The sequence below is a fragment of the Mytilus galloprovincialis genome, chromosome 6 (assembly GCF_965363235.1).
Source record: "Mytilus galloprovincialis chromosome 6, xbMytGall1.hap1.1, whole genome shotgun sequence".
Lineage (NCBI taxonomy): Eukaryota > Metazoa > Mollusca > Bivalvia > Mytilida > Mytilidae > Mytilus > Mytilus galloprovincialis.
Window position 1 is genome coordinate 95,779,795 of NC_134843.1, and position 26,113 is coordinate 95,805,907.

Genomic DNA, 26,113 nt, shown 5'->3' on the forward strand with positions numbered 1-26,113 from the left:
ATTGAATACTCCAAAAATATCTTTCAACGTGAAATTGAAAATAACTGCCTACAATGTCACTTTTTTTTTTACATTAGTTCTTGTAAAAATAATAATAATTAATGACTCTCTTCAACTCTAATACACCTTATCCCTAATCCCGGCTAACCCAGCCGCTTGAACTTTTGACGCATACCACAATCACTTTTCCATTGTGGCGTCAGTTATTTTGTTTTATGACACCAAAAATTTACGGGAACCTGTGTGATATGCAGTAATGGCAGACAAATAGCGATAAGGTGTATTATAAAGAAGTAAATCACATTACAACCTCAATACAAACTATTTGCTTTCTCTAAATAGATGTCATAGCTATAATGTTAAAAAAAATAACATAAAGGATATTTTTATTATTAAAATGCACATATATCCAACGTTACAAAAAACAACCTTAGAATCTATCTGCATGAGTTAAAATAAATTATTTTACACAAGAAAATAAGGATATATTGAGAATTCTGAGTATTTATCATTATAAAGTTATTTTTTATTAAATGAAGATTTTTTTCTGTTTAAATGTCTTCATAACACAACCCGAGGAAATCAAAATACCATATTTTTTTTTTAAACATGTGAATTATGTACAAATTTAAACAACACTTTAATACAAAAATATTAAATTCTTTACACATAAAAGGTGTTTGTTGGAAGTAACAACTATATGAAAAGTGTGTGAACAAGAAAATGTGATATAAAGCCTCATTTTATTTGGCACAAAAATAGAAACAAACCATGAGCACTGAAAATTCTAAAAGGAATGCCTAACAATATATTACAATGTGTACATTAAACGCAACATGTAAATGCACAGCATGCTATAATTAACAACAGAAAGATTCTAACATGCTGGCAAGATGAATATTCACATAAGCCTACTTTTGTAGCATAACAAACACCTTTTGGAAACACAATTTCCAACATTACACTGCAAAAGAAGCAACTATGAAACTAACGCCCCTGATAATCTGTGCTGATAATAAAAGTATCACAACAGTATACAACAAAGTGATAGTAAACAGAAACCAAAACATCGCAATAATACTAAACAAAAAGAAATATTCTCATGAGCAAGTTATCACAAACAAAATGATGAAAAAAAGACACAGTAAAAGTTTATAATAACATCATAGGTTTGATTTGATTAAGTAATTTGAAAAAGAATCCGGTGTAATCTATACTGGCTTAACAACTGTTGCTTACAGTTATAATAAAAAGTCTTCGGTCTTTATGACTTCAAGTTGAAATGTTCAATCTGACTTATTACAAAAGTTGTCAGTTTCTTTAAGCATTCTAGATGGTTGCATGCTTCAAGTTCAATTGTTGTGTGTGATATCATCTTACTTGATCATTAAATTGTTTAAATACTGGATTTATCAAGCCAATTAAAAGACATAAAAAAACTTGCCAAAAAGAGTATTTACATTTCATGTGTTAACCAATGTTCTTGCAACTGTCCAGTTTAAATCAATATCTGATCAACATTTATTGTAAGGTGTTCAAATCAATCTTGCTGATCTAACAGCTTGAAACCTGAGATTTACTGCAGTTTCCTTTGACAGTTTTATCACCTAGTACTGATCAAATTAAAACAGAAATGACCCCCATGCAAGAAAACTAGTTGCCTCCTGAATGTTTTAGGCTATATATAAAAGTACCAAGTATGACAACAATACTTGTACATTGACTGCTCTAAGTAAAGTTCTCTTATTTCTAATCTAAAATCTGACAGAAAAATATTACAAATATAACACAATATTTATTGCACTAATCTAAACCCTTTGTGTGTATACTGAAAAATATCAAAAGTAAACAGAAATGCTAAAGAGATATGGTGTACAATTTTAATAATTGAAGTTGATTTTTTTATCCCTCTGAAAGCCTTAAAATCAATTCCTTTTTAATGTTCAAAATGTATCAATAATTTCACTGTTTCTAGTACATTTTAAGAAAGTACTGAATTATGGTATAGGATGAAATTAATTTAATTAAAAAATCAAAAAAGGTTTCTAGACCATATTGACAATAACTGCTTCATATAAATGTTTAAACAATGCATAGAATGTGTGCCAGTTTTTCTACAAATAAGTGATTAAAATACACTGACATGAACATTTTACATAAACAGAAAATAGACAGGTAAAAAAACTGTTCTTATTCTAATGTTAAAACTGCTTGAGCAACATATTTGTTCAGCAATTTTCTCTCAGAATTTGTTCCACTGTACAACAGTATCAACCTTATATAACCTTTCTTTTAAAATAGTTGGGTATCAAAAATAAGCACACTGATATGATCTTCTTCCTTATTATGCATATCGTTAATGAAATAGTATGACAATTGAGATATATCTTATCAATAAAAGCCTCAAGTCTGTAAAAATTCTTCTGCTGTTTAAGGGTTTCACTGTAATTTTATAAAGTTTAAAATTTTGAGTAAACAATAACTACCTTTGCCAGCATTTTGCTTTTCAGACCATTATTCCAAAAGCTAAAAAATATAAATATTAAATACAAACACAGTTTTCACAAAAATATGACAAAGTTTAATAATAGTAGTCAAATTCAAAAGTTATCCTTCTTACTTTCATCTATGTACTATTTTAAATTTTCAAAAATGTATTTAATAAATTTTTAATATATTTTTCAAATTTCAATAAAATTATGTCAGTAGCATTTATATAAACATAAACATAAAAATATGAAATCATTATTCTCAACATATAACATAAAATAAACTTGCATACACTTGCACTACAAAATAATGACATACAAAATTGTTTATGACTTAAACATGAGTATAATGTACATTTAGTATTCTAAAAACATATAAAATATCTCAATAAAAAAAGTCAAACATTGTTACCCTCAATAATTTGAAAATTATAATAAAAAAAATAAAGTTTTTCTATTTAGATATATGAATAATAAAAACTCTATTTTCAAAACTTCATCTTTCATGCAACTGAATATTTTTTTTCAAATCTTTATCACACTTGTCTTTGACTTTCAGATTTTTTTGGTCTTCTGAAAATTTGGTTTTATGACATTGTACAGTTAATCTTGAGTGAATAAATATTATCAAACACTGATAACAAAATAAGAAACAGCTGGTAAGAATTTATCAAGTATTCAAGATTAAATAACAAGACAGGGAAATAAAAATCAAAACACTGGTAAAATAACCAATAGGTATATCTTCTCCTTTAAAGTGTGGTATTGATATTTCATTTGACATAATGCAAAAAAGAGAGGTACGAGTGGTATATGTCAATGAAGCAACAACCTAACTATTCAATAAAGCTACAAAAATACAGGTCAACATGCAGTCAATATTTCATAAATTACAGGAAATCTTTCTAATAAAATCAATCTTTAATTTGAAGGTAATAATGTTAGACTTGGCTTAAGTACAATATAAATCACAACTCTTAAACAACAGACACTTACACTTGTGTCATATATAATATAATACCTTAGTGCATGAAGGTCTAAAAAATACCTCTTCTAAAATATTCAAATATATCCAAGGAAATCTTTGAAATAATTACTGGCAGCAAAGTTTTGTTAATAAAAAAATTAATAAAAATTCAAATACCAATTTAGTAAAAAATGATTTTAACGATATGCTGTTATGATACTGCAACTTTTTAATGCAAGCCAAACCATAATTACAATCTGAATTTAATGTTTGCTTAGAGATTAGCACCACCTTTGTTTAAGAAAGATCTAAAGACAGAGGCTTAATAACATGAGAATTGTTAGACCTACTGCATTTGCCATTAAAGAATTGCTGCTGAGATGTAGTCATGACGACCTACTTTCAATATAAATTAATATAAATTCTATTTTTAGCATTCATCATAGTTCCTACTTGCATGTCCAACACAATAGTATATTACACTTGACAATAGAGAAAACACCCCAGCACCTACAGCTACCCAGAATCCCCAGCCGTAGATTAACTGCATCCCAGTTGAACTTTCTTTGGTCAGAACTTCAGCTTGATGATCGAGGTATGCTTTAGCACCAAACACACAAACCGAAACAGCAATCAACAGAACTGAAATAAGTATCAGATTGCAATATTTGAAGATTGTCATAGAAAAAAAAACACATCATTTCATCATGTTCATAATTAAATAGGAAAAGAACTACTATCATCAATAGAATCACTCTAATGATATGGTATTATTCACAAGATATATATGTTAAACTTTTTCACGACAAGTGCTTACTTTTCCTCTCCAAAATGATCAACTGACATAGATTTCACTCACCAAAAGGTTTGTGGCAAATGGCTCTTTAGAGGATTTTCTTCTATAGTTTTTGTCAAGTTTCAATTTTAGGTATTAGTTACACAAGAACATGAACCTGAACGCTAGCATGACTCTACGTAAGGTACAATGTATGCCAGGAGGGATCATGAATCTATTTTTAAATGGTAACTCATTGGCAACCACACCATTCTCCTTCTTCTATACAGTAGACAACTTCATAAGGTCAATAATTAATTATTTCATTAACATAACCTTAAACTTACACCAAGTTACATTTGTACAAAAATAAAATGTACATGACTAAATCATTTGCATCTTTAGCCACTAGTATGATGGCCCAGACTAGTAAAATTTTACTTGGACTAGTAACTATTTGTAACTATTTGTTTTGACACATAAGAGAATTGTTAGAATATTGGTCATCAGACTAGTGTATTGAGAACTGAGCCTGATCTGACACTAACGTTCCAATATAAGAACTTACAAGTGAGGTTAGCAAACGCTCCAGCTGCTTGGTGGGCATTACATCCTTTACAGACGTTACACAATGACAACAGACCAATCAAAAGAGCCAGCATGGAGGAAGCAACAGCACATGACATCATTCCTTGTACAGCTTTAAACCAGTCTAAAATCAACAATTTATCAAATGTACATTATTTCAGTCTGTGGTCATGAATACTGTAAATTCAGAAATCATTGCGAGGTTTTTATTATTGCTAAAAATGCGACAGACGTGTAAACGCAATAATTCAAACTCGCATTTTGAAATATTTTATATGAATTAAACAGGATATTTCTCAAAATCGTAAAAATTAAAATCGCATTTAAGTCTAAAATGACAAAATCGCAATAATAATTACACGCAATAATTTCTAAATTTACAGTACTAGTTATTTCACCTAATGCAATAATATCAACCAACATGCAGAAGACTAGGACTGTTATAAATTGCATACAGCATATATATCATGTACATGTATATGTACATACCAGATGTACATATACTGTATACTGAATACCATCTACATCAATTATCCATCTGCCTATAAACAATCACATACAGTAAAAGTCTCAAGCATACATGTATGAGTGGTACATTGTACATTCATGTAAGTCCTTGCAGTAATAAAGGGATTAACAGTAAAATAATTATGCAATAACTTTATATCAATTTACACAAGTATAAGGATAATTTGTCTTAGTAAGCACTTTTACAAGTGTGAATTTCAGAAAACATTGATGTTACTACCATTATAGTCAGAACAAACCATGTATCGTAAAGCTGGATTTATTTTTAATTGATAATCAACAGGAAATTTCATGTTAACATTGATTCGTTACACAAAATTAAAAGTGACAAGATAGCTTGCTGATAATTTGTAATTCTAGCTATAGGTCATTGTAAATGTTGTAATACAAATGTGCAAAATGTAGTTTTAATTTTACACTTTGCATCCTACAAATTATAAAAAAGACACAACATTTTAATAACACAATTTCTTTAAAACAGAAACTTCTGCTATGAATTTCAGTTTGAGGTTACATGTATATCTAATAGACAGAAAAAATATTAGTCATTCCTTATAATTCAATTATTTCTTCCATATTTAAGAAGTAAATCGTAAAAAACTTTGATGGTGTCAAGGTCATATGACAAATCATATCTATGAGCTGATAGACAAACTTTCAGCCAATCAGAAGACATGATACATCCAAAGTTAAATTATAAAGGAATTAAAAAAAGAGTATAATTCATTTTGCTGATTTTCAAAGTCATTTTAAACAAACTCCTGCCTCATTTTACTCACATTTGTCATAAAAATAAATAAATCCAAAATAAGTCAAGGACCCTCCCCCCTAAAAAAAAGTTTGAGGTCAAATTATTAGTAAATTATATATAATTTATAGATATAAGAAGATGTGGAATCGGTATGAAATTATGTACTGTTTATTTGTACTGACTGGTATTTTCCACCCAAATATGTTTATGTCAAAAACCTCATGGTCATCAACAAAAATAAATACACAAAATTAACATTTAATCATTGATTTGATTGCTTTTTTTTAATTAATTTTATTTAGATGTAAGTATTCAATTAATGCACAGTTAAGCAATTTTTATATATACATGTAATGTTAGATATCAAAGTGAATTTTCAACATGAAGAACCCTTGACTAGTCATTAGAAGGTTTAATGTTCAATCATGTATGACAAGCAAGTTCAAAAGTGTAATCAACTGTCAATGTACCCCTAGGCAATGTTCACACCATTTAACACCAGTTAACACTTAACATTTCTTAATTGCCAGGGATACAATAATTGGGTTAGGGACAAAACTAATGGGTATTTGGTCAAGAGAGGTGCACCAGTGTACAAATTTAACTAAGCAAAGTCACTCAACCTTTCAACATCCTTTTATGTGATAAAAATTTAATCTTTTTACTCAGTGCAACATAAAATTCGGGATCTGGAAAAACTAATCTGATGGATTTGCTAAAAGATCTACTACTGGCTATTTTCCCTGTTATTTTTACTTTTCCCAAGGGAGACAATCATGACCAGACGGCAATGTAATGAAAAATATACTTGCAGTTTTTCATGTGTTTTTGTACAAAATGTATATAGAAAGTGACAATAATCTTAATAAAAAGGTTAAGACAATAAAGTCATGATAGTGATTATTTTTTCATTGGTACCATTTATTCTGTCAGTCTGACTGTCAACTAGAATTTTAAGTCTAAATCAAATATGTTGGATGGGATATGAGGGAGTAGCCTTAATGATATTATCATGATTATGATAGATTAAGTTCATGAGCATCTGTCTTAAACTATTTTTTGAAAGTCCAGAAAAATATGACCTAGAGTTTGATGAATTTCACATGACTGGAAATTAAATTTATAACACCACAGGACATCATCTTTGTTGTAAATTGAGATTCTTGTTCAAGGTTGCAAGCTTATAAATGAAGATATCTGTCTATAGCATATCAATTAACTGATAAAGAGCTAATTTCTATATAATTTTCTAAAAGATATTTTCCATTTTAACGATGGACACTGCTGATCACAAGCTGGTTGAGTTTCATACAATTTCAATCACATTATCCATCAGTGGACTTTCTACCTTTCATATTTCAATTGTCCATCATTTTAGAACTTGTCCGAGATATTGCCAATATTAACATATACAATAAGTTTTATAAAAATCTGGTAAAAATTGCACCGGTGAGAGCAATAACCATACCATTTTCCATATCTTTAATATTTATAAGTGGCAAAATCTCTTTTTAAAAAGTTGATAGTTCACCATTTTAGAACTTTGTTGCATACAGTGTACTATCAGGTCCTATCGCACCCAATGCATCTTTGCAGACTACACATTCGCACCGCACATGTTTGCCCCCTTGGTCTGTTCATGCCTTAATTTCTATTCAAATTGCATAAGATATCTTTTTATACATTTATATACCAAATAAATGACATTTTCCTGAATATAGCTTCTTTTTTTTATTAATTTGATGATTAATTATTTAATGTTAATTTTATATCGATTTCTGCTCATTTGAATTAAACACAGCTAAATTTGGTATTATTATTTTGAAAATCATAATAGTTGTTTTGACTTTCTTTGATGTAAATACTGCATATACTTAGATTAGTATGAGAAAAAATTTGTAAGGGTTCCGTGGAACCCAGTGTCTCGCCTACTTTTGCTGTTAATCGCAGGCTCAACAAAAACAAGGAAAAAAAAAAATGTCTCTCAATACAATCTTTTTATTGTAAGAAGCTTCTGTCCAAGTTTGGTAAAAATCGAGGATAGTTTATTAATCTAATAAATGTTTTAAAAACTTTAACTGCAGACTATACAATGTATGTAATGTAAACTGGAAGAAAAACTAAGTCCATCTATAAGTAAAATATGAAAATAAACAGGTACAAAATTTTAAAAAAAATTTCCTTCTAGATACAAGCTTTTGATCATAAACAAACTTTTGTCCAAGTTTGGTACAAATCCAGGAAAGCTTATGAAAGTTATTAAAATTTCAAAAACAGAGTGAATGTAATGTTTCCTGACCATGCTGACAGAAAACTTAGTCAATTTATAAGAAAAATACAGGGAAAAAAAATCTTTTTTAATACTAAATTTACATCTGGATACTTGAGATAACTGTATTGTATTTGAAGCTTTAAGGACGTCCATCAGGCCATAATAAATAATAGGTTTGTTTGCCCAAACGCTACCTACCCAGAAAAAAGCTGCCTACTCAAATTCTTTTATTGTCCTGATTTGAAGAAGTTTTTTTTAATCAAATAGGCATGAAGACTAATAAACATCTGATACTTCAATTTCTTTTTTTTGAAAAAAAAAAAGAAAATGCCTACCTACATTGTACCTACCCACTGTCTCAACCTTTGGGTAGGGTTTGGGCAAACCAAAATATTTTTAAGTGTGGCCTCAGTAGTTTTACTTTCGCAAATTTAGTTTACCTGGCGACGCGTAGCAGAGACAGGATAACGGGTATTTGCGACAGTAAAACTACCGATGGACGTCCTTAAAGCTTCAAATACAATACAGTTATCTCTATTCTAATGCAATCAAGTTCATAATTAAATTTCAATCATTATTTTAGTGTAAAATCTTCATTAAAGAAAATTCCGCGAAAAAGATGTTATCTTCTTTGGTCCCTACACTAGGTGACATCATAGGTATGCTTCCGGCGTCAAACATAAACACTGGGCGTTTTCTGGCTTCTGTGCCGCTTCAGGACGTAATAAAATTTGTTAAAAAGAAGATTTTTAGGTGCAACATGTGAGTTTTTTGGCTTTTTATTGTAGACATTACATGTCAATACATTTAACAATTCAAAATGTCGGCTTCCTTAGTTACAGACAAGGAGATAGAATTTTACGCTAACTGAACCATTGATATACAATAATTGCATTAGAATATCTTATGATAATGAACAAGCTTCTGTCAAAGTTTGGTAGAAAACCAGGTTAGTTTAAGATAGTTATTAAAATTTCAAAAACTTTAACCACAGAGTGAATATTTGTGGACGCTGATGCTGCCGATGGAATGTCAGATCCCTATGTCTTGCTTTTCGACAAAAGTCACAGGCTCAACAAAAACAATGCACTAACCAAAATATGATTAAGATTTATTCACCACAAAAATCGTTGTCAGAATATCACTTTATTTGAAACAATGAAAAAAAAAAATTCGTAAGGGTTCCACGGAACCCAGTGTCTCGCCTACTTTTGCTGTTAATTGCAGACTCAACAAAAATGAGGAAAAACATCAATAAAAATTTCCCTCTCGATACTGTCTTTTGATTGAAAGAAGCTTCCAAGTTTGGTAAAGAAATCAAGGATAGTTTATGAATCTAATAAATGTTTTATAAACTTTAACTGCTATATATTTTGAAAGAAAAACTAAGTCCATTTATAAGTAAAATACGGAAAAAGTGAGAAAAAAATTTCACAAATAATACTTCTGAATAATATCTTATGATCAGAAACAAGCTTTTGTCTAAGTTTGGTAAAAAATCCAGGATAGTTTAAGAACATTATAAAAATTTTAAAAACTTAAACCACAGAGTGAATGTTTTGTTTCTGGCAAAAAAACTAAGTCCATTTATAAGTAAAATACGGAAAAGTGGAAATTTATTTTTACAAAATTTTCTTCTTGATACTATCTTATGATCATAAACAAGCTTCTGTCCAAGTTTTGTACAAATAAAGGATAGTTTATGAAAGTTATTAAAATTTTAAAAACTTTAACCACCATGACCACAGAGTGAATGTAATGTTTCCTTGCAGAAAAACTAAGTCCATTTATAAGTAAAATACGGAAAAAGTGAATTTTTTTTTCACAAAAAATACTTCTGAATAATATCTTATGATCAGAAACAAGCTTTTGTCTAAGTTTGGTAAAAAATCAAGGATAGTTTAAGAACATTATAAAAATTTTAAAAACTTAAACCACAGAGTGAATGTTTTGTTTCTGGCAAAAAAACTAAGTCCATTTATAAGTAAATTACGGAAAAGTGGAAATTTATTTTTACAAAATTTTCTTCTTGATACTATCTTATGATCATAAACAAGCTTCTGTCCAAGTTTTGTACAAATAAAGGATAGTTTATGAAAGTTATTAAAATTTTAAAAACTTTAACCACCATGACCACAGAGTGAATGTAATGTTTCCTTGCAGAAAAACTAAGTCCATTTATAAGTAAAATACGGAAAAGTGGAAATTTATTTTTACAAAATTTTCTTCTTGATCATGTTGATACTATCTTAAGATCATAAACAAGCTTCTGTCCAAGTTTGGTACAAATCAAGGATAGTTTATGAAAGTTATTAAAATTTTAAAAACTTTGGCCACAGAGTGAATGCAATGTTTCCTCACAGAAAAACTAAGTCCATTGATAAGTAAACTACCGAAAAAATGGAATTTTATTTTTACAAAATTTACTTCTGGATACTTTCTTATGATCATAAACAAGCTTCTGTTCAAGTTTGGTAGAAATTCAGTATAGTTTAAGAAAGTTATTAAAATTTCAAAAACTTTAACCACAGAGTGAATATTTGTGGACGCCGCCGCCGACGGAATGTATGATCGCTTAGTCTCGCTTTTTCTACTAAAGTCGAAGGCTCGACAAAAATCTAGAAATACACCATTTGTACATTAATCCAAACATGATTAAGATTTATTTAACCAAAAATAAACAGTCAGAATCTTACTTTATTTTGAAACAAAGAAAAAAATTACAGCAATACCATGAATACGTTTGCTAACCAAAACATGATTAAGATTTATTAAAAACTTGATTACAAAATTATTAAACACAAAACCTAATAATATTCAAATCCTTGACAAAACCAATAAAAAAGGGAGCGAACGTGATGGGTGTGAAAGGACTTTGGATGTAAAAATGTAAGGTTTCGAAAATAAAAGTGGACGATCAAGAAGGACTTGAATGTGTTTTGTCTTTTGAGGCAATCGGACCAGGATTCCTACTATAAAATGTATCATTCATGATTATTGTACAAAACTTAATTTGGTGAAATATCAAAAAATATATAAATGTGTAAAATATTTCCATTTGATCTGCTTTAAAATTACCAGGGAGACAAAATAAATAATTGGGTGGGGTGTACCAAACAAAACCACGCCCACGTTAACAATAACAACTTCAATATCAGAAATTATTTTATACCTGGGAGATCTTTTTCAATTTTGAAATTGTCTGAAAAGAACCATTTGCAATTATCTAGTATCCCAGATGTAGCAGGTCCGCCAAGACAACTGATCCATAGACCGCAGTCACAGTTTGTTGATGCACAATGGCATAAGGTGTCTTGTTTGTTGACAAAATGTAACCAGTTTGGCATTGCAAAACACACAATCGTAGCTACAGTCGTGATTAACACAAGTAAAACTGCTGTAACAACTAAACAAGAAGCCATTTCTATCGTCTGTTAATCTGTAATTAACAATATATTGTGTACTAGTCAATTTTGTCTTAGACACTTCTTTTCTTTCTTTTATATTTCTTCTGCTTCGGTGCTTTTGTACACTTCCGGTGTCTTTTAAGGCATTTCCGGTTATAGTCTCTTTCAACTTTCGGTGAATTTGAACAATTTCGGAAGCTTTCACGTCACATAGGAAGAAATTTTGTCGTTCAATGTTTACACAAAACAATTTTATAATTTAACATGGGAAATGTTAGCATACAGGGTTAATAAATCAAAAGTATGTTAGAATTAATTTCAGAAATAGACTGAGATTCAAATTGTCCAGAAGTTCTGTAGAATGTCTAAGAATCCAAAAATGCCTACCACTACTGGATTAAAATAATTTTGTCGTTTGTCGTTCAACGTATTTTCTTATTTATAATAGAACTGCAACATAATGACATTTAATAGAAGAATAATATAATGACGGGATCTTTTAAAGTACAGAGTCACGTTATAAGAACCAAAGAAACATAAAAAGTCGAATATACAAAACACACTAGCAAAAGTGAAAGATAATACAAATAAATTCCTGTTTTGCATCAGGAACTTTCTATACTAAGTTAGTACAGAAAGTTTATACTAAATTTGTATAGAAAGTTGTACTAAGTTAGTATGAGTTATACTAAGTTAGTATAGAAAGTTATACTAAGTTAGTATAGAAAGTTATACTAAGTTAGTATAGAAAGTTATACTAAGTAAGTAGTCCTTAGTATAGAAAGTTGTACTAAGTTAGTATAGAAAGTTATATTAAGTTAGTATAGAAAGTCCCTGTTTTGCTTGTAGTAAAAGAACCCTTCATAAAAGTACACCAGCATAATATATTTTTAGTATTCTATTCCGAGTTAAGTAAGACGGACTAGAACACAGGCGCTTGGTGAATGGACACCTCTTTTTTCTTTCCCATTTTCTTTCTGTTTGCATGGTGTTTACATTTTTTTTAGTAAATATTCTTTTTACTCATTTGCATGACAGTGATTCGGAATCCGGCATTCCGAGTCCTCTATACGTATTTTCAACGTACACTGTTAATGAAACTGGGAACTTGCACATATTTTCGGCTAGGCTGTCTACTGACTGGCTGCTTACCAGTGATCACTTGCACTTGTCTCTGAATACGATTTTCTTTAATAGTATAGATACATATATGTATATAGGCTATGCAAAATTCTGCACTTACTCAAGAGATTGGGAGAACTTTTTCGTATCTATAAAAACTGGCTGTGTAACTGATTAAAAATGTACCAGCTGAAATCCCCTGGTGGATCTTTTGCTATTCTTCAGTGTGAAAGAATATTCTTTAAATGTTTGATAAGTTATTTTTTATTTTCACTGGCATAGAGTAAAAAGAAATTATTCAACAAAATGCATCCCACAACCTGTCCCGTAGTCCGTACATCAGCGTGAACGGTATGCGTTCGATCTGTCAATCCATAATATGTTATATGTTCATGCCGGTGTGGGCGGAACTTAGCACATATGTCTGTACCGCAAAACTCTTTATCCCGTCGGTTGAAAACCAGAAATTTGGTTTCTTCATGGTACTCTTACGGATAAGAGGAATTAGTTTATAACTGCATGCAACAATCGAATACTGAATACAAAACTGTTTTGTGGGACGCCAATTAAAAATGAATTTTACTCCGCTTTCAGGCGATGCAGCTTAAACTGGATATTTACTACCTTTTATCCTGCAATACCAGTGCTATGGACTTAACAGTTGACCAAATTAATAAGATTTGTGTTTTTAACTGGAGCAAGTCTTCAAGAATTTAATGAATTTGTTGTTCAGGTATTTAGCAAAGTTTTCATTGGGGCTAATGCAGTAAAAAATAGTACGTAAAATAGAACAATCTCGATTACGGTGTTGTTTGTTTTTTGGGGTTTTTTTTTTTTTTTTTATTTTTTGGTGCGTATTTTCGATTCATTAAATTTAAGCTCACCTGACCAAAAGGACCAAGGTAGCTTTTTTCATCACTTCGTGCTCGTCGTCCTTCGCCGTTAATTTTTACAAAAATCTTCTCCTCTGAAACTACTTGGAAAAAGTTAACAAAACTTGACCACCTTCATCTTTGGGGTATCTAGTTTTTAAAGGGTGTTTGACGACTGCCAACAAACATGGCCGCCATGGCTAAAATATCTAACATACGGGTGAAATGCAGCTTTAGGCTAATATCTCTGACACTAAAGAATTTAGAGCAAATACCACAAAGGGTATAAAGATGTTCATTCGGTTCAAATTCACTCATAGATACCAGGATTAAAATTTTATATTTACGCCAGACGCGCGTTTCGTCTACATAAGACTCATCAGTGACGCTCGAATCAAAAAATGTTTAAAAGGCCAAATTAAGTACGCAGTTAAAGAGCATTGAGGACCAAAAATTCCTAAAAGTTTTACCAAATACAGCTAAGGTAATCTATCCTCCTTGAAATCTCAGACTAATCAGACGAATTAGACAACCCGTTGTTGGTTTGCTGTCCCTGAATTTGGAATTGGGAATTATCAGGAAATTTTGTAGTTTTAGGGTTATTATCTTGAAAATTATTATAGATACAAATAAACTGTAAATAGCAATAATGTCAGCAAAGTAAGCTCTACAACAAATCAATATGAAAAGTGCTTGAATAGAATGGCGTATTCACATAGGTAATTTTCTATGCTAAAGTGACTGGGAAATTTCATTGTTGAAGTTGTCTTAATGTGTGCAATGCATTAGAAACATTAGGTCACATTCGGGTGAAAGTGGACGGGTGTGGTTACGACAATTGAAACATAACCGTCGTGTTGTCAACATGAACACTGTTTTAAAACGAGTAAAACCCTTTTCTCTTTCACTAGTTATTACAATCTAATTAACATATAGATATCTGATTTCGTTAAACTACATATGATAGTTTAATGAAACCAGAGATCTATATCTTAATTAGATTGTAATTGTTACTGGTTAGAACCATGAGTGATTATTAACTAACTATTAATAGGACGAGTGTATCACCCACCCAGAAGTCATACATTGCTTTTGGTATCGCACATATGTATCATATTATGATATCAGTAAAGAATTTACAGCAAGTATTTGACAAAGTTTAAATGTTATAACATATAGCACATATCGTATCGTGTAACTGTTAGCATGAAGCAAGACATTTAGAGTATTCAGCATGCGTATTAGTCTTGTTTTCTATGTTGTGTTTTATGTACTATATTTGTTTGTTTGTCTTTTTTTGAGGGACCATTGATTTGTTTGTTTATTTTCGATCTATGAGTTTGATTGTCCCTCTGATATCGTTCACCCCTTTTTGGTAAGAGGGTGCTATAAGAAAAGACTGTTAACCCTCGAAAACATTGTCAACTTGGGGATCGGAGTAACAATCAGTTTTAGCACCCTCTCAGTTTAAACCTCAATTTTTAAATAAATTCCGATTGATTCAAGATGTCAAAATTGATGATAGTGGCAAAAGCTTCAAATAAAAACCGGTTTCCATTAGTATGAATGTTTGTGACAACATCACGTGGTAAATGATAATAATGATCTTGTATGATAAAATGTGTCTCTATTGTTAAAAGTTATCTACAGGTCAAAAGTGTTTCACCATTCGGAAATTCACCTAGTATATGTATTTCATATAAAATCACCTTTTTAATAAATGTTAAAAACTTATTTAAAGGTCCAATTTTTATGAAGGCGATATGAAATGTATCATGAACTGTAATTCACATTGGAAATCATGTTGTTTATATGCCAATATCGAACACATTTTCTATGTTGCCATATGATTTTTTTCGAGCAGAAATTCATGTTTGTCTATGTACATAAACAGTGATTTTCTTACAAGTATAAATCATAAATACATATCATAGTTATTGCAAGAAACTGTATACAAACTGTTGTATCTTATGGACAAATGCGTATAATTATAATTTATAATTAACCTATAAAACAAGATAAATAACTCAAAATACATCAGATACAGCGGATATAGACTAGCTAGTATTGCAATCTAAATACAATGTACATTATACAAGTTATACACGATAATCAATTAAGAAGTAAATGATAGCCTGATATAATTTACATACACGATATAACTCAAAATATATTAACCCAACAACATTTGAAGTCACGCCCTTGCGTAGTCATATAATACAAGAATTCGTACTGAAGTCTATATCATTTGCATACAACTGATTTAATCATCGGATATATGTTTTTTGCTATGAATGCTGAACCCCGATAAAACAAAAGTATGATGTAAACGACATGGACCTACGAAGTCTTATATTATTGGACTAGCCCTTCCGGAGTACCTGAAATCACCCCAATTTTTGATGTGGTTCGTGTTTCTCAATTTTAGATTATTATTGTGTTTTGTCTTCATTGAACAGTTATTGATTTCGTTATTTTGCCATGGCGTTGTCAGTTTATTTTCGACTTACGAATATAAATGTCGATGTCGTATCGTGGCGAATCCAGAACTTTTCATTTACGGGGGGAAGGGGCGCTGACGGACCTAAGCCGGGGAGCTCCAGTCATGCTTCAGTGATTTCCTATATAATCAGCCAATTTTTCCCACAAAGCCCCCCCCCCCCCCCAATCCCCTGGGGTCCTGTTGGTGTCTCTCCACCCCCTTGATAAAGTAATCAGTTTTTTTTTCTGTGTGTGACGTCAAGTAAAAGGATTAATTTCTGTCCCTATATCCTACATTCCCTCTTTTTCTAGCGCAAGTCTGAATTTCCTGTCCTTCATCAAATTGCGAGAGACTGACGTGGATGTTGTTTTCCTTTTTTACAGAATAATCGCAAATGTATTTGATATGAAATGTTGGCCAGATATCTTTACAATTTGGAAAAGATGATAAAAATAAGATCTATTCATAAAATTAACTATTTAATCTACAGCTTTTATAAACATACACACTCTCTTATACATTTACACTCAAGACAAATCTTTTCTCTCTTTCTCCCTCCCAAAACACAAATTTCTCTCACCCTCTATAAATCAGTCCTACCTTCGCCCATTTTCACACACGCGGTTACTAACAACTTCCCAGTTTCAGACAGAAATATATATACTCTCATTCTCCCAACCATACAGAAACACACAAGTGTATATATGATACCATATAAAAATAATCACAATCAATCACAATCAAAGCACACGGATCCATCCATAAAAGAATTGGAAAAATCTCATCAATGTTTATGTCCTCATGTTGTCAGCAGATTTGCAAAAGAATCCCCATTTCTTTTGGTTCCATGGATTTGTCTTATACCACCCAAAGGCAACTTTTGATTCGTCTGTGGCAATCTTCAACTTGACGATCATTCCTGAAAGTTATAAGGCCGTGTTAATCATTCTCTATATTATTTATAGTAATTGCAATATAAAACAAATTCTTAACATTGTATAAACATACCGGTTATTAATTCGACATCTTGTAGTCTGTATTTACAGAACCACTTTAGCTGGTTTATAATACTGTTCATGAGAATGTAAATTGGCGGAGCATTTATTATGGTGATATTGGCATATCTACTTTAAAAAAGGCCTGAAATAATAATAAAACGCCAACCTTTAATAACATGCGTATGTTCAAATGTCTTTCAACCAATTCATCCCCTTCAAAATATATATTTCACAACTCTTTGTTCCCTAAATTGTCTAAATTGTGACCCATTATGTTCCGGAAACCCCCAACTACTGAAAATAACACTCTGGATTCTGAATACGTTTAATAGGCATACTATATAGCACATCCACTCATAAGTAATAATGCAAATTCACAGAAAAGTTAATTTAGGCCCGCAATATTTTAATTTTCATTTAGCAAAAATGTCATTCATGTAAATTTATTCTGCTAGTTTTAGAAAACAACATCACCAAAATCTCTAAGAGCTTGGTGTATTTTATAGGCACTGTATTGAATCATCTAGATGATGATCTCTTTTTGATGTCGAATTGTTATCTCGTGTCAAGCCTAAATGCAATTTCTCTGATTGAGATGGTACATATCTGTGAATCTTCTTCAAGTTGTTAACATCTGAAAATATCAGTTTGACCTCTAGATGTCCTTTTATGGTCTTATTTTGTTTTAGTTTGCAGTTTCATTGACACATTCATACATCTCTCCTTATCCATATGTTTTTTTTCTGGTCATCAATTGTTTTGTTTTCGATCATATAATAACTTTACCTTTGGTTATATTGACGAAGCACTCGTTGGGTTTTTCTGATAAATCTTTTGTTTTCACGTAAGTGTTGCTTAAAAACTTGAACTGGTTGTCTTGGTAACTGATGTCTGAAAAAAAAATCATTATTTTTTTTTTCATTAAAAAGACAAATCATATCACAAACATACTTTATATTGTTTAAGCCTTAAAGTGGCCTATAGTTGTTAATTTCTGTGTCATTTGGTCTTTTGTGGAGAGTTGCCTCATTGACAAACATACCACATCTTTGTTTATGTTTAGTTGTAAGCATATAGCTCCTCGGACAATACCGCCTTTGGCTTTACAGGTAATATATTCTATGTGTTCGAGATTTCCTCTTGATAACAAACTTGACATATCTATGCTAGCAAAACACGGTGAACTATAGATGTCTGGTTTATTGTTACAAAATTGACGGTTCCTTTTTAAAAATAAACCAGCCGATATAAAACTGATTCAAAATGATTACATGACCTACGTACATGTACAAGAGATAACTGACTTACTATTATTATTACGTTGTTCTTCTGTCTGTTCAGAATGAGGCTCTGATGGTTGTTCCTTCGATATCTGTGTAGCTGCTTTGCAACTTACAAATCGTGTATCTGGTAACTTGGCATTAAATCCGTTTGCAATGTGAAATTCCTACATAAAGATGGTCAAAATAATTAATTATTCTACAAATTATAAAATGTATTTTCCAAATATATGTATATGGCAAAAAGTATGAAAACAAATCTTGAGCCTTGTTCTGCTCTTTGGTCGGGTAGTTGTCTCTGACACATTCCTCGTTACTGTTTTATGGATTATGTATGACTATCCGTGGCTGAAAAGTATCCGTGACGGAAATCGTTCCTTTGACATATCTTTCTCTGAAAAAACGAACTTTAAGATGTTAAAACATTTAGAGGTGACGGTGCATATTTCTGCTCAGCAAAAAAAAAGCTGTTGCGAAAGTTAATTATAAATGTCAAGTTGTTAGATTTAACGACGGAAGTTCGCTTTTGTCAGATTTTCGGAATCCTCTGGTTTTATCCATTTGAATTCCTTAAAAAAATTGCCCATTGACCCCCATTTTCCTTTTTATAAATCTTTTATAATAATAAGCCATCTGTAAAAGTCTTAACTTAATAATGATAAAGCTATGAAAAGTCAAGAGAGAATATTTTCCCGCCAAAATCTCAATGGCTAATATCTCAAAAACAAGCACATTTACCTTATTATATTTTTTTGCTCTTTTGATTCCTTTATTAATCCCTATATAAAATAGCGTTTTTAAAATTAATTATTTTGAGACTGAGAAAAATATTTCAAGTTAACAAGTGTGCACACAGATCAATGTGGATAGTATGTTTGGATGTTTGACAATGTTTTCTGACAAAAATTCTCTGGTATAAGTTAAAAAATTAATGTTCATTAGAAAAACCCTATTTACCTGTGGTGAATTATATTGGTATTTGGAGCTTATCTTCTCTATTAGTGACTCTGCAGCCAGTCGGCAGTCAAAGTCGTCAATAATTGGAAGTAATTCATAAAGTCTACAAACGAAGAATGAAAATGAGTGAACTTGGGTGTTGATGAAATAAATAATTTCAAACTAAGATTCTTTAAATAACGTATTCGTTGAAACTTGGTGTCAATATAAGATAACCGTCATGACAGATCTCCAAAATCAACAGAGAGTTTAAAGTCTAAAAGTGTTAATTTTAGGTAACCATGTTGTAAGAGTATTCACCCCTCTTAGGTAACCATGTTGTAAGAGTATTACCCCTCCATTTGCTTTTACCCTCCACAATACATACATATTTGATATAAATAGCTTACTTATTAGTCTGTGAGGCTAAGATGTACTTCATAGATACTAGTCCGCTCTGAATACGATCTATCAAGTTAAATTTGATATCGTCCAAAAGGTTCCTTTCAATCTATAAAAATATAATTTTAAAAAATCAATTCAATACTAAAATACAGATAAAAATGTTAATTGGTGTACGAGAACCGATAAAAATTTTAATTGGTGTACGAGAACCGATAAAAATGTTAATTGGTGTACGAGAACCGATAAAAATGTTAATTGGTGTACGAGAACCGATAAAATGGTTGATTTGGTGTTGACGTGTTCATGCTATGAACCATTTTATCGATTAGTCTACAACAATATACTGTTCGCCTTTCACAATTTCAATGAATTTAAATATAACTACATCTTTTTCTGATTTGTTACGATTTATAAAAAAATGTCATTCTTCTGTTTTACTAACCAGTTTCAAGGCATTTCTTGTTGCCTTCTCCTTTGTTATTAAGGTTTGGTATGTCTTGGCTGTTTCCGCTGCTCTCTCCTTTTTATCATTAAGTGTTTTCTGCAAAAATTGAATGCTGTCATCTCGTTCTTTCAATTTTGAACTAGATAGTTTATCTGCCATGTAGTTTCGTGACATCTCGGCCGTCTTCAAGCATAATTCGTATGTCTGGACCTTACTATTAGCACTCCAACATATCTTTAAATATAAAACATTTTTTATTTCAAGTTGTGAGCCATATGTACACTGCATTATTTATCACTAGCTTTAACTAGTCAGTTGAATATTTGAAAACATTTGAAATTTTGTGTGGAAAACAATGTAAGATTATAAGTATACCAATGATTCTATAATGATCGTTATTAAATGGAGTTCTCAGAAAAGTAGTTGCTGAATTTCGGACTTCGACTAAGAGGAATAGACCATATCAGTCACACATTAAAGCATTATCTACAATTTCTCGATTGCAAACAATAGCTCTTGAAAATAATTAATTAAACTAACCACATGCAGAAAAAAGTTATTTACAAATGTATGTTGTTTGAAATTACCTCTTGTTGTCTTTGCATGTCTTTGTATATATGTTTGTGTGTTCTCATCAGTTTATACATTTCATCGACATCTGTATAATATTCCTCAGTTTTTACATGATCAAATCTGAAAATGTGTAATTTGATATGAAAAATAACTTTTACAAATATATTGCATGTTACTTAAAACTTTTGCGTATTTGAAGCAGAAATCTACTCATGTACTATATTTTTTTTCATAAATGCATTGGCAATTTGGTAAGTAGGGTTTAATTGTTTGTTATCCTGTTGATATATATTAAATCATGTTCATAGAACTTTTTTTACACAATCATAGACCTCTTCCACAACCTATTACCGGCTATCACTACGGTAGATCGGTAGGTAATGCCTTTCGGGTTGTCATTCAAATGTTTTTGTCTGTTTTTTTTTTAATCAGCGCAACAAGGAATGATATATTAAAAATCAATGCTTTAGTTTACAGAAAACTCCTGCCAGTAAATATAAGAAAACAATATTTCTGTTTTATTTCTAAATCAAACAACTTACGTTGGTATTGGCTGAAAGTTGTCAGAGGAAACTAGTTTAAGAAATTTGTTCTGGATCCTTTCACCAACAGATTTTCCACCACTGACATTGTCTATCTGGTGTGATTCGACAACACCCAACACCATTTCAGTCAGCAGATAAAGCAATTTGTTAATTTCTGGGAAATCTGGAAAACAAAAATCCTGCAACTTAATGATTAAATAGATATATACAATCAAATGGTATAATAAAATAGGGAAAAAAACTTAAAAGGGAGAAAACACCAAGTTCAAATGATCTTTTTCTGTTCACTTCACCGCAAATGTTTTTTGTGTCGTCTTTGGAATCATTGTAATTTTTTTTTATTGTATTTGCATTTTCAACTTATATCTGTCATTAAAAAGGCCTTTTATCTATGCTTTATACATATAATTATACATTATCTTGTAAAACATTTGGTGAAGGTCGCAAAGGTCGTTTAAATGCTTATTGTCACTATCTTGGAAATCCTTTTGAGAAATGTTTTCTATTGTAGCCGGATGTGGTAATTTCGCCTTTTTAGAGCTAAGGCGAAATCGAAGCGAAAACAAAACAATTTCGCTCCTTGGATATATGGAAGATTAAATAAGAAAACGCAGAACGACCACCTCCGGCCAGCATACTTTAAATTTATTTTGACTATTAAAGAACGGTGATTTTTTTAAAGTTTATAAATAAATACACGTTTTATTGAAATGTCCTCCATTGTGTATACAGGCGCTGCAGTACAATACGATGGAAGTATCTGTTTTCACAATAGATGTATTTTCTCGTCTAAGTTCCAATCAAGTGGTGTCATAATATATTTGTTGGCAATGTTTTTTTAAATTGATTACATTACTTAAAATCTTACCCGTCTTCTGTCTGTAATTCACCATTTCATGCATGATGTCATGTATTTGTTGTCTTGGGAAATCTGTTCCCGAATTGAAGTTCACTTCAAGGGACTCGCTGATGGTAGCGAAAACATCGATTCTAAAGAAAAGAAAAACGAATTACGCTTGACACCAAGTCAGGACCCTTACTTATAAAAAAAAATCTTGATTTTTCCCCATTTAAGAACGATTTCTCTGCCTATGGTAAGGAACAATTGTGAACTAGTTAAAATTCGAAGACAGAGGTTTTATGTTTAGATCATATATTTTTAAAGCAACTAACTAAAAAGGTATATGGAAAGAAGAGTATTGATAAAAATCTGATTACTAAAAGAATTAAAAACTTACGTTTTGTGTGAAACTGAAGTAATGTTAAAAATATCTGGAAAATAAACACAATCCATTTTCCTTTTCTTCGAAATCTTTTGAAAACACTGCTACTAGGAAATCTCTAACTGGACGTTCTGTCGTAGCGAGGGAAAGATAGCCCGGACGACGAAAAGTGGTAACGTCATAATCTGGACGTCTTCTTGTTGGACGTTGGCACCAGACGGATGGAAAGAACGTCACAATTTATCTATCTATGATGGGTTTATTTACAAACTATATTATGCAAGGTGTAAAATAATAATAATTATGCTTATTTATTTTCACCTGCTTGATTATTGTGCCACAAGATTAGTATATTTTGATTGTAATAAAATTGAAAATAGAAATGGGGAATATGTCAAAGAGACAAAAACCCGACAAAAGAGCAGACAACAGCCGAAGGTCACAAAACGCAGCTTACTCGAATAATTCAAGCCCTTTCCGTGTCTGATTTTCTCCCACACGTTAATGTAGCCTTCGTAGATCAGCGGAATATAACGACTGAATTATTCGGGTTACAACGCAGCTAGAAAATTACGCACCCGGAGGTGGTCCTCAGCGGGCCCCTAAATACAATTGTGTACTATTTTAGTGGAAATGGACGTCACAATCAACTCCAAAACATATAAAAGAACTAAAATTAAAAAAAACATACAAAACTAACAAAGGCCAGAGTCTCCTGACTTGGGACAGGCGAAAATGCGCTTGTAAATTCACGAAGAAAAAATATATATAAAAAATAAAAACTATATTATGCAAGGTGAAAATCCTCTGCATTTCGAATTGATTAAAAGAAAGTATGGCTCCGTTCCTGCAAATAAATGCTTATACATGCATGTTATACAAACGCATTTATATTTGTGTACGTAGACTAATGGTGAAGTTGACTGACTCTCTGAAGATATTCACCAGAATATAAATGAATGTGTTTAGTAGCAGATTCAGAAATATGTCTCTTGGAGATACTATATATCTGAGAAAATAAAATATCCTTATTTCTTTTTTGGCCCAAAAATGTTTTGAAATGTTGATTGGCAATTAAAACAGGGTATACTAAAAACCAAAGGACGCGTCATTTCACATATACGAATAACACCTGGAATGACCGAATTACACATGAAAATTTAATTTTAGCACATATTGGTGACTTTCAAACATTTGTTTTTAAATAATTTTACGTAAAAAATATACGACCACCCAATGTGTTCATTTTGGACCACCAAAGTGGAGCGCTCACACCACGACTGAATATGTTCTATCTAATTTCCCTTTAAATTACCCTTTTAAGTTACTGTAGGTAACTGTCAAGAATAATTATGTTTTATCGTATTTATATATTATCTACATTTTCTAATTTTTCACATTATAATCAAAAGTTACGATGTATTAATTAGAACGAAAGAAAACTTTTTACAGGATACCTCTTGAGAGATAACAGGTAACGGGCATACCTGTCGTAGTACGCAAAAAACTTTTTATTTAGAATTTATTGTAAACATTTAAAACTACTAAGATATCCTGCACAAGGTACGGGCATACCTGTTCTAGTCCGCGTAAACACTTTATTTAGAATTTATTGAAAAAGTTTAAAACTATTAGATATCCTGCACAAGGCACGGGCATACCTGTCGTAGTCCGCGTAAACACCTTATTTAGAATTTATTGTAAAAGTTTAAAACTACTAAGATATCCTGCACAAGGCATGGGCATACTTGTTGTAATTCGCGTAAACACTTTATTTAGAATTTATTGAAAAGTTTAAAACTACTACGATATCCTGCACAAGGCACGTGATACCTGTTGTTATCTGCGTAAACTCTTTATTTAGAATTTATTGTAAAAGTTTAAAACTACTAAGATATCCTGCACAAGGCACAGGAACACCTGTTGTAATCTGCGTAAACACTTTGTTTAGAATTTATTGTAAAAGTTTTAAACTACTAAGATATCCTGTACAAGGCACGGGCATACCTATTGTTATCTGCGTAAACTCTTTATTTAGAATTTATTGTAAAAATTTAAAACTACTAAGATATCCTGCAAAAGACATAGGCATACCTGTTGTAATCTGCATAAACACTTTGTTTAGAATTTATTGTAAAAGTTTATACTACTAAGATATCCTGCACAAGGCATGGGCATACCTGTTGTAGTCCGCATAAACACTTTATTTAGAATTTATTGTAAAAGTTTAAACCTACTAAGATATCCTGCACAAGGCACGGGCATACCTGCTGTAGTCCGCGTAGACACTTTATTTAGAATTTATTGTAAAAGTTTAAAACTACTAAGATATCCCGCATAAGGCACGGGCATACCTGTTGTAGTCCACGTAAACACTTTATTTAGAATTTATTGAAAAAGTTTAAAACTACTGAGATATCCTGCACAAGGCACGGGCATACCTGTTGTAATCTGCGTAAACACTTTAATTAGAATTTATTGTAAAAGTTTAAAACTACTAAGATATCCTGCACAAGTCACGGGCATACCTGTTGTAGTCCGCGTAGACACTTTTATTTAGAATTTTTTGTAAAAGTTTAAAACTAAAAAGATATCCTGCACAAGGCACGGGCATACATGTTGTAGTTCGCGTAAACACTTTATTTAGAATTAATTGTAAAAGTTTAAAACTACTAAGATATCCTGCGCAAGGCACGGGCATACCTGATGTAGTCCGCGTAGACAGTTTATTTAGAATTTATTGTAAACGTTTAAAACTACTAAGATATCCTGAATAGACACGGGTAAACCTGTTGTAGTCTACGTAAACACTTTAATTACAATTTATTGTAAAAATTTAAAACTACTAAGATATCCTGCACAAGGCACGGGCATACCTGTTGTAATCCGCGTAAACACTTTATTTATAAAATTTTGTTAAAGTTTAAAACTACAAAGATATCATGCACAAGACACAGGCACACCTGTTGTAATCTGCATAAACACTTTGTTTAGAATTTATTGTAAAAGTTTAAAACTACTAAGATATCACGCACAAGACACAGGCATACTTGTTGTAATCTGCATAAACACTTTATTTAGAATTTATTGAAAAGTATAAAACTACTAAGATATCCTGCACAAGGCAAGGGCATACCTGTTGTTATCTGCGTAAACACTTTGTTTAGAATTTATTGTTAAAGTTTTAAACTACTAAGATATCCTGCACAAGGCACGGGCATGCCTGTTGTTATCTGCGTAAACTCTTTATTTAGAATTTATTGTTAAAGTTTAAAACTACTAAGATATCCTGCACAAGACACAGGCACACCTGTTGTAATCTGCATAAATACTTTGTTTAGAATTTATTGTAAAAGTTTAAAACTACTAAGATATCCTGCACAAGGCATGGGCATACCTGTTGTAGTCCGCGTAAACACTTTATTTCGAATTTATTGTAAAAGTTTAAAACTACT

At 31.2% G+C, this 26,113-nt stretch overlaps 2 protein-coding genes across 2 annotated transcripts in view; both read right to left on the reverse strand.

Moving 5' to 3' along the window:
- Window positions 1-11,916, reverse strand: part of LOC143080810 (uncharacterized) — a 12,870-nt gene extending 954 nt beyond the window's left edge. The window contains exons 1-3 of the mRNA XM_076256867.1: window positions 11,543-11,916; window positions 4,800-4,943; window positions 1-4,098 (exon numbers count right to left, since the gene is read on the reverse strand). The exon at window positions 1-4,098 is cut by the window's left edge and continues 954 nt beyond it. Coding sequence (XP_076112982.1) covers window positions 3,887-4,098; window positions 4,800-4,943; window positions 11,543-11,792 — 606 coding nt within the window. The 5' untranslated portion in view covers window positions 11,793-11,916 and the 3' untranslated portion in view covers window positions 1-3,886. The remainder of the gene's footprint in view (window positions 4,099-4,799; window positions 4,944-11,542) is intronic.
- Window positions 11,917-16,715: 4,799 nt separating this feature from the next.
- On the reverse strand, window positions 16,716-23,121 carry LOC143078439 (uncharacterized). Its single transcript, XM_076253308.1, has 10 exons — window positions 22,674-23,121; window positions 22,304-22,425; window positions 21,433-21,598; window positions 20,905-21,010; window positions 20,315-20,551; window positions 19,878-19,978; window positions 19,489-19,591; window positions 18,560-18,698; window positions 18,038-18,142; window positions 16,716-17,172 (listed from the first exon to the last, which is right to left on the reverse strand). Exons 1-10 carry the CDS (start codon window positions 22,727-22,729, stop codon window positions 17,045-17,047), a joined length of 1,263 nt encoding a protein of 420 aa, XP_076109423.1. The 5' UTR covers window positions 22,730-23,121; the 3' UTR covers window positions 16,716-17,044.
- Between the last annotated feature and the right edge of the window lie 2,992 nt (window positions 23,122-26,113).

What these genes read in the sequence shown, in the direction of transcription:
- LOC143078439 (XM_076253308.1), bottom strand. Translation starts at nt 22,729, where the DNA reads ATGGATTGTGTTTATTTTCCAGATATTTTTAACATTACTTCAGTTTCA. An exon ending in ACTTCAGTTTCACACAAAAC is followed by an intron (nt 22,426 to 22,673) that starts GTAAGTTTTTAA and finishes TCTTTTCTTTAG; the next exon opens with AATCGATGTTTTCGCTACCA. An exon ending in ACCAATATAATTCACCACAG is followed by an intron (nt 18,699 to 19,488) that starts GTAAATAGGGTT and finishes ATCTTTATGTAG; the next exon opens with GAATTTCACATTGCAAACGG.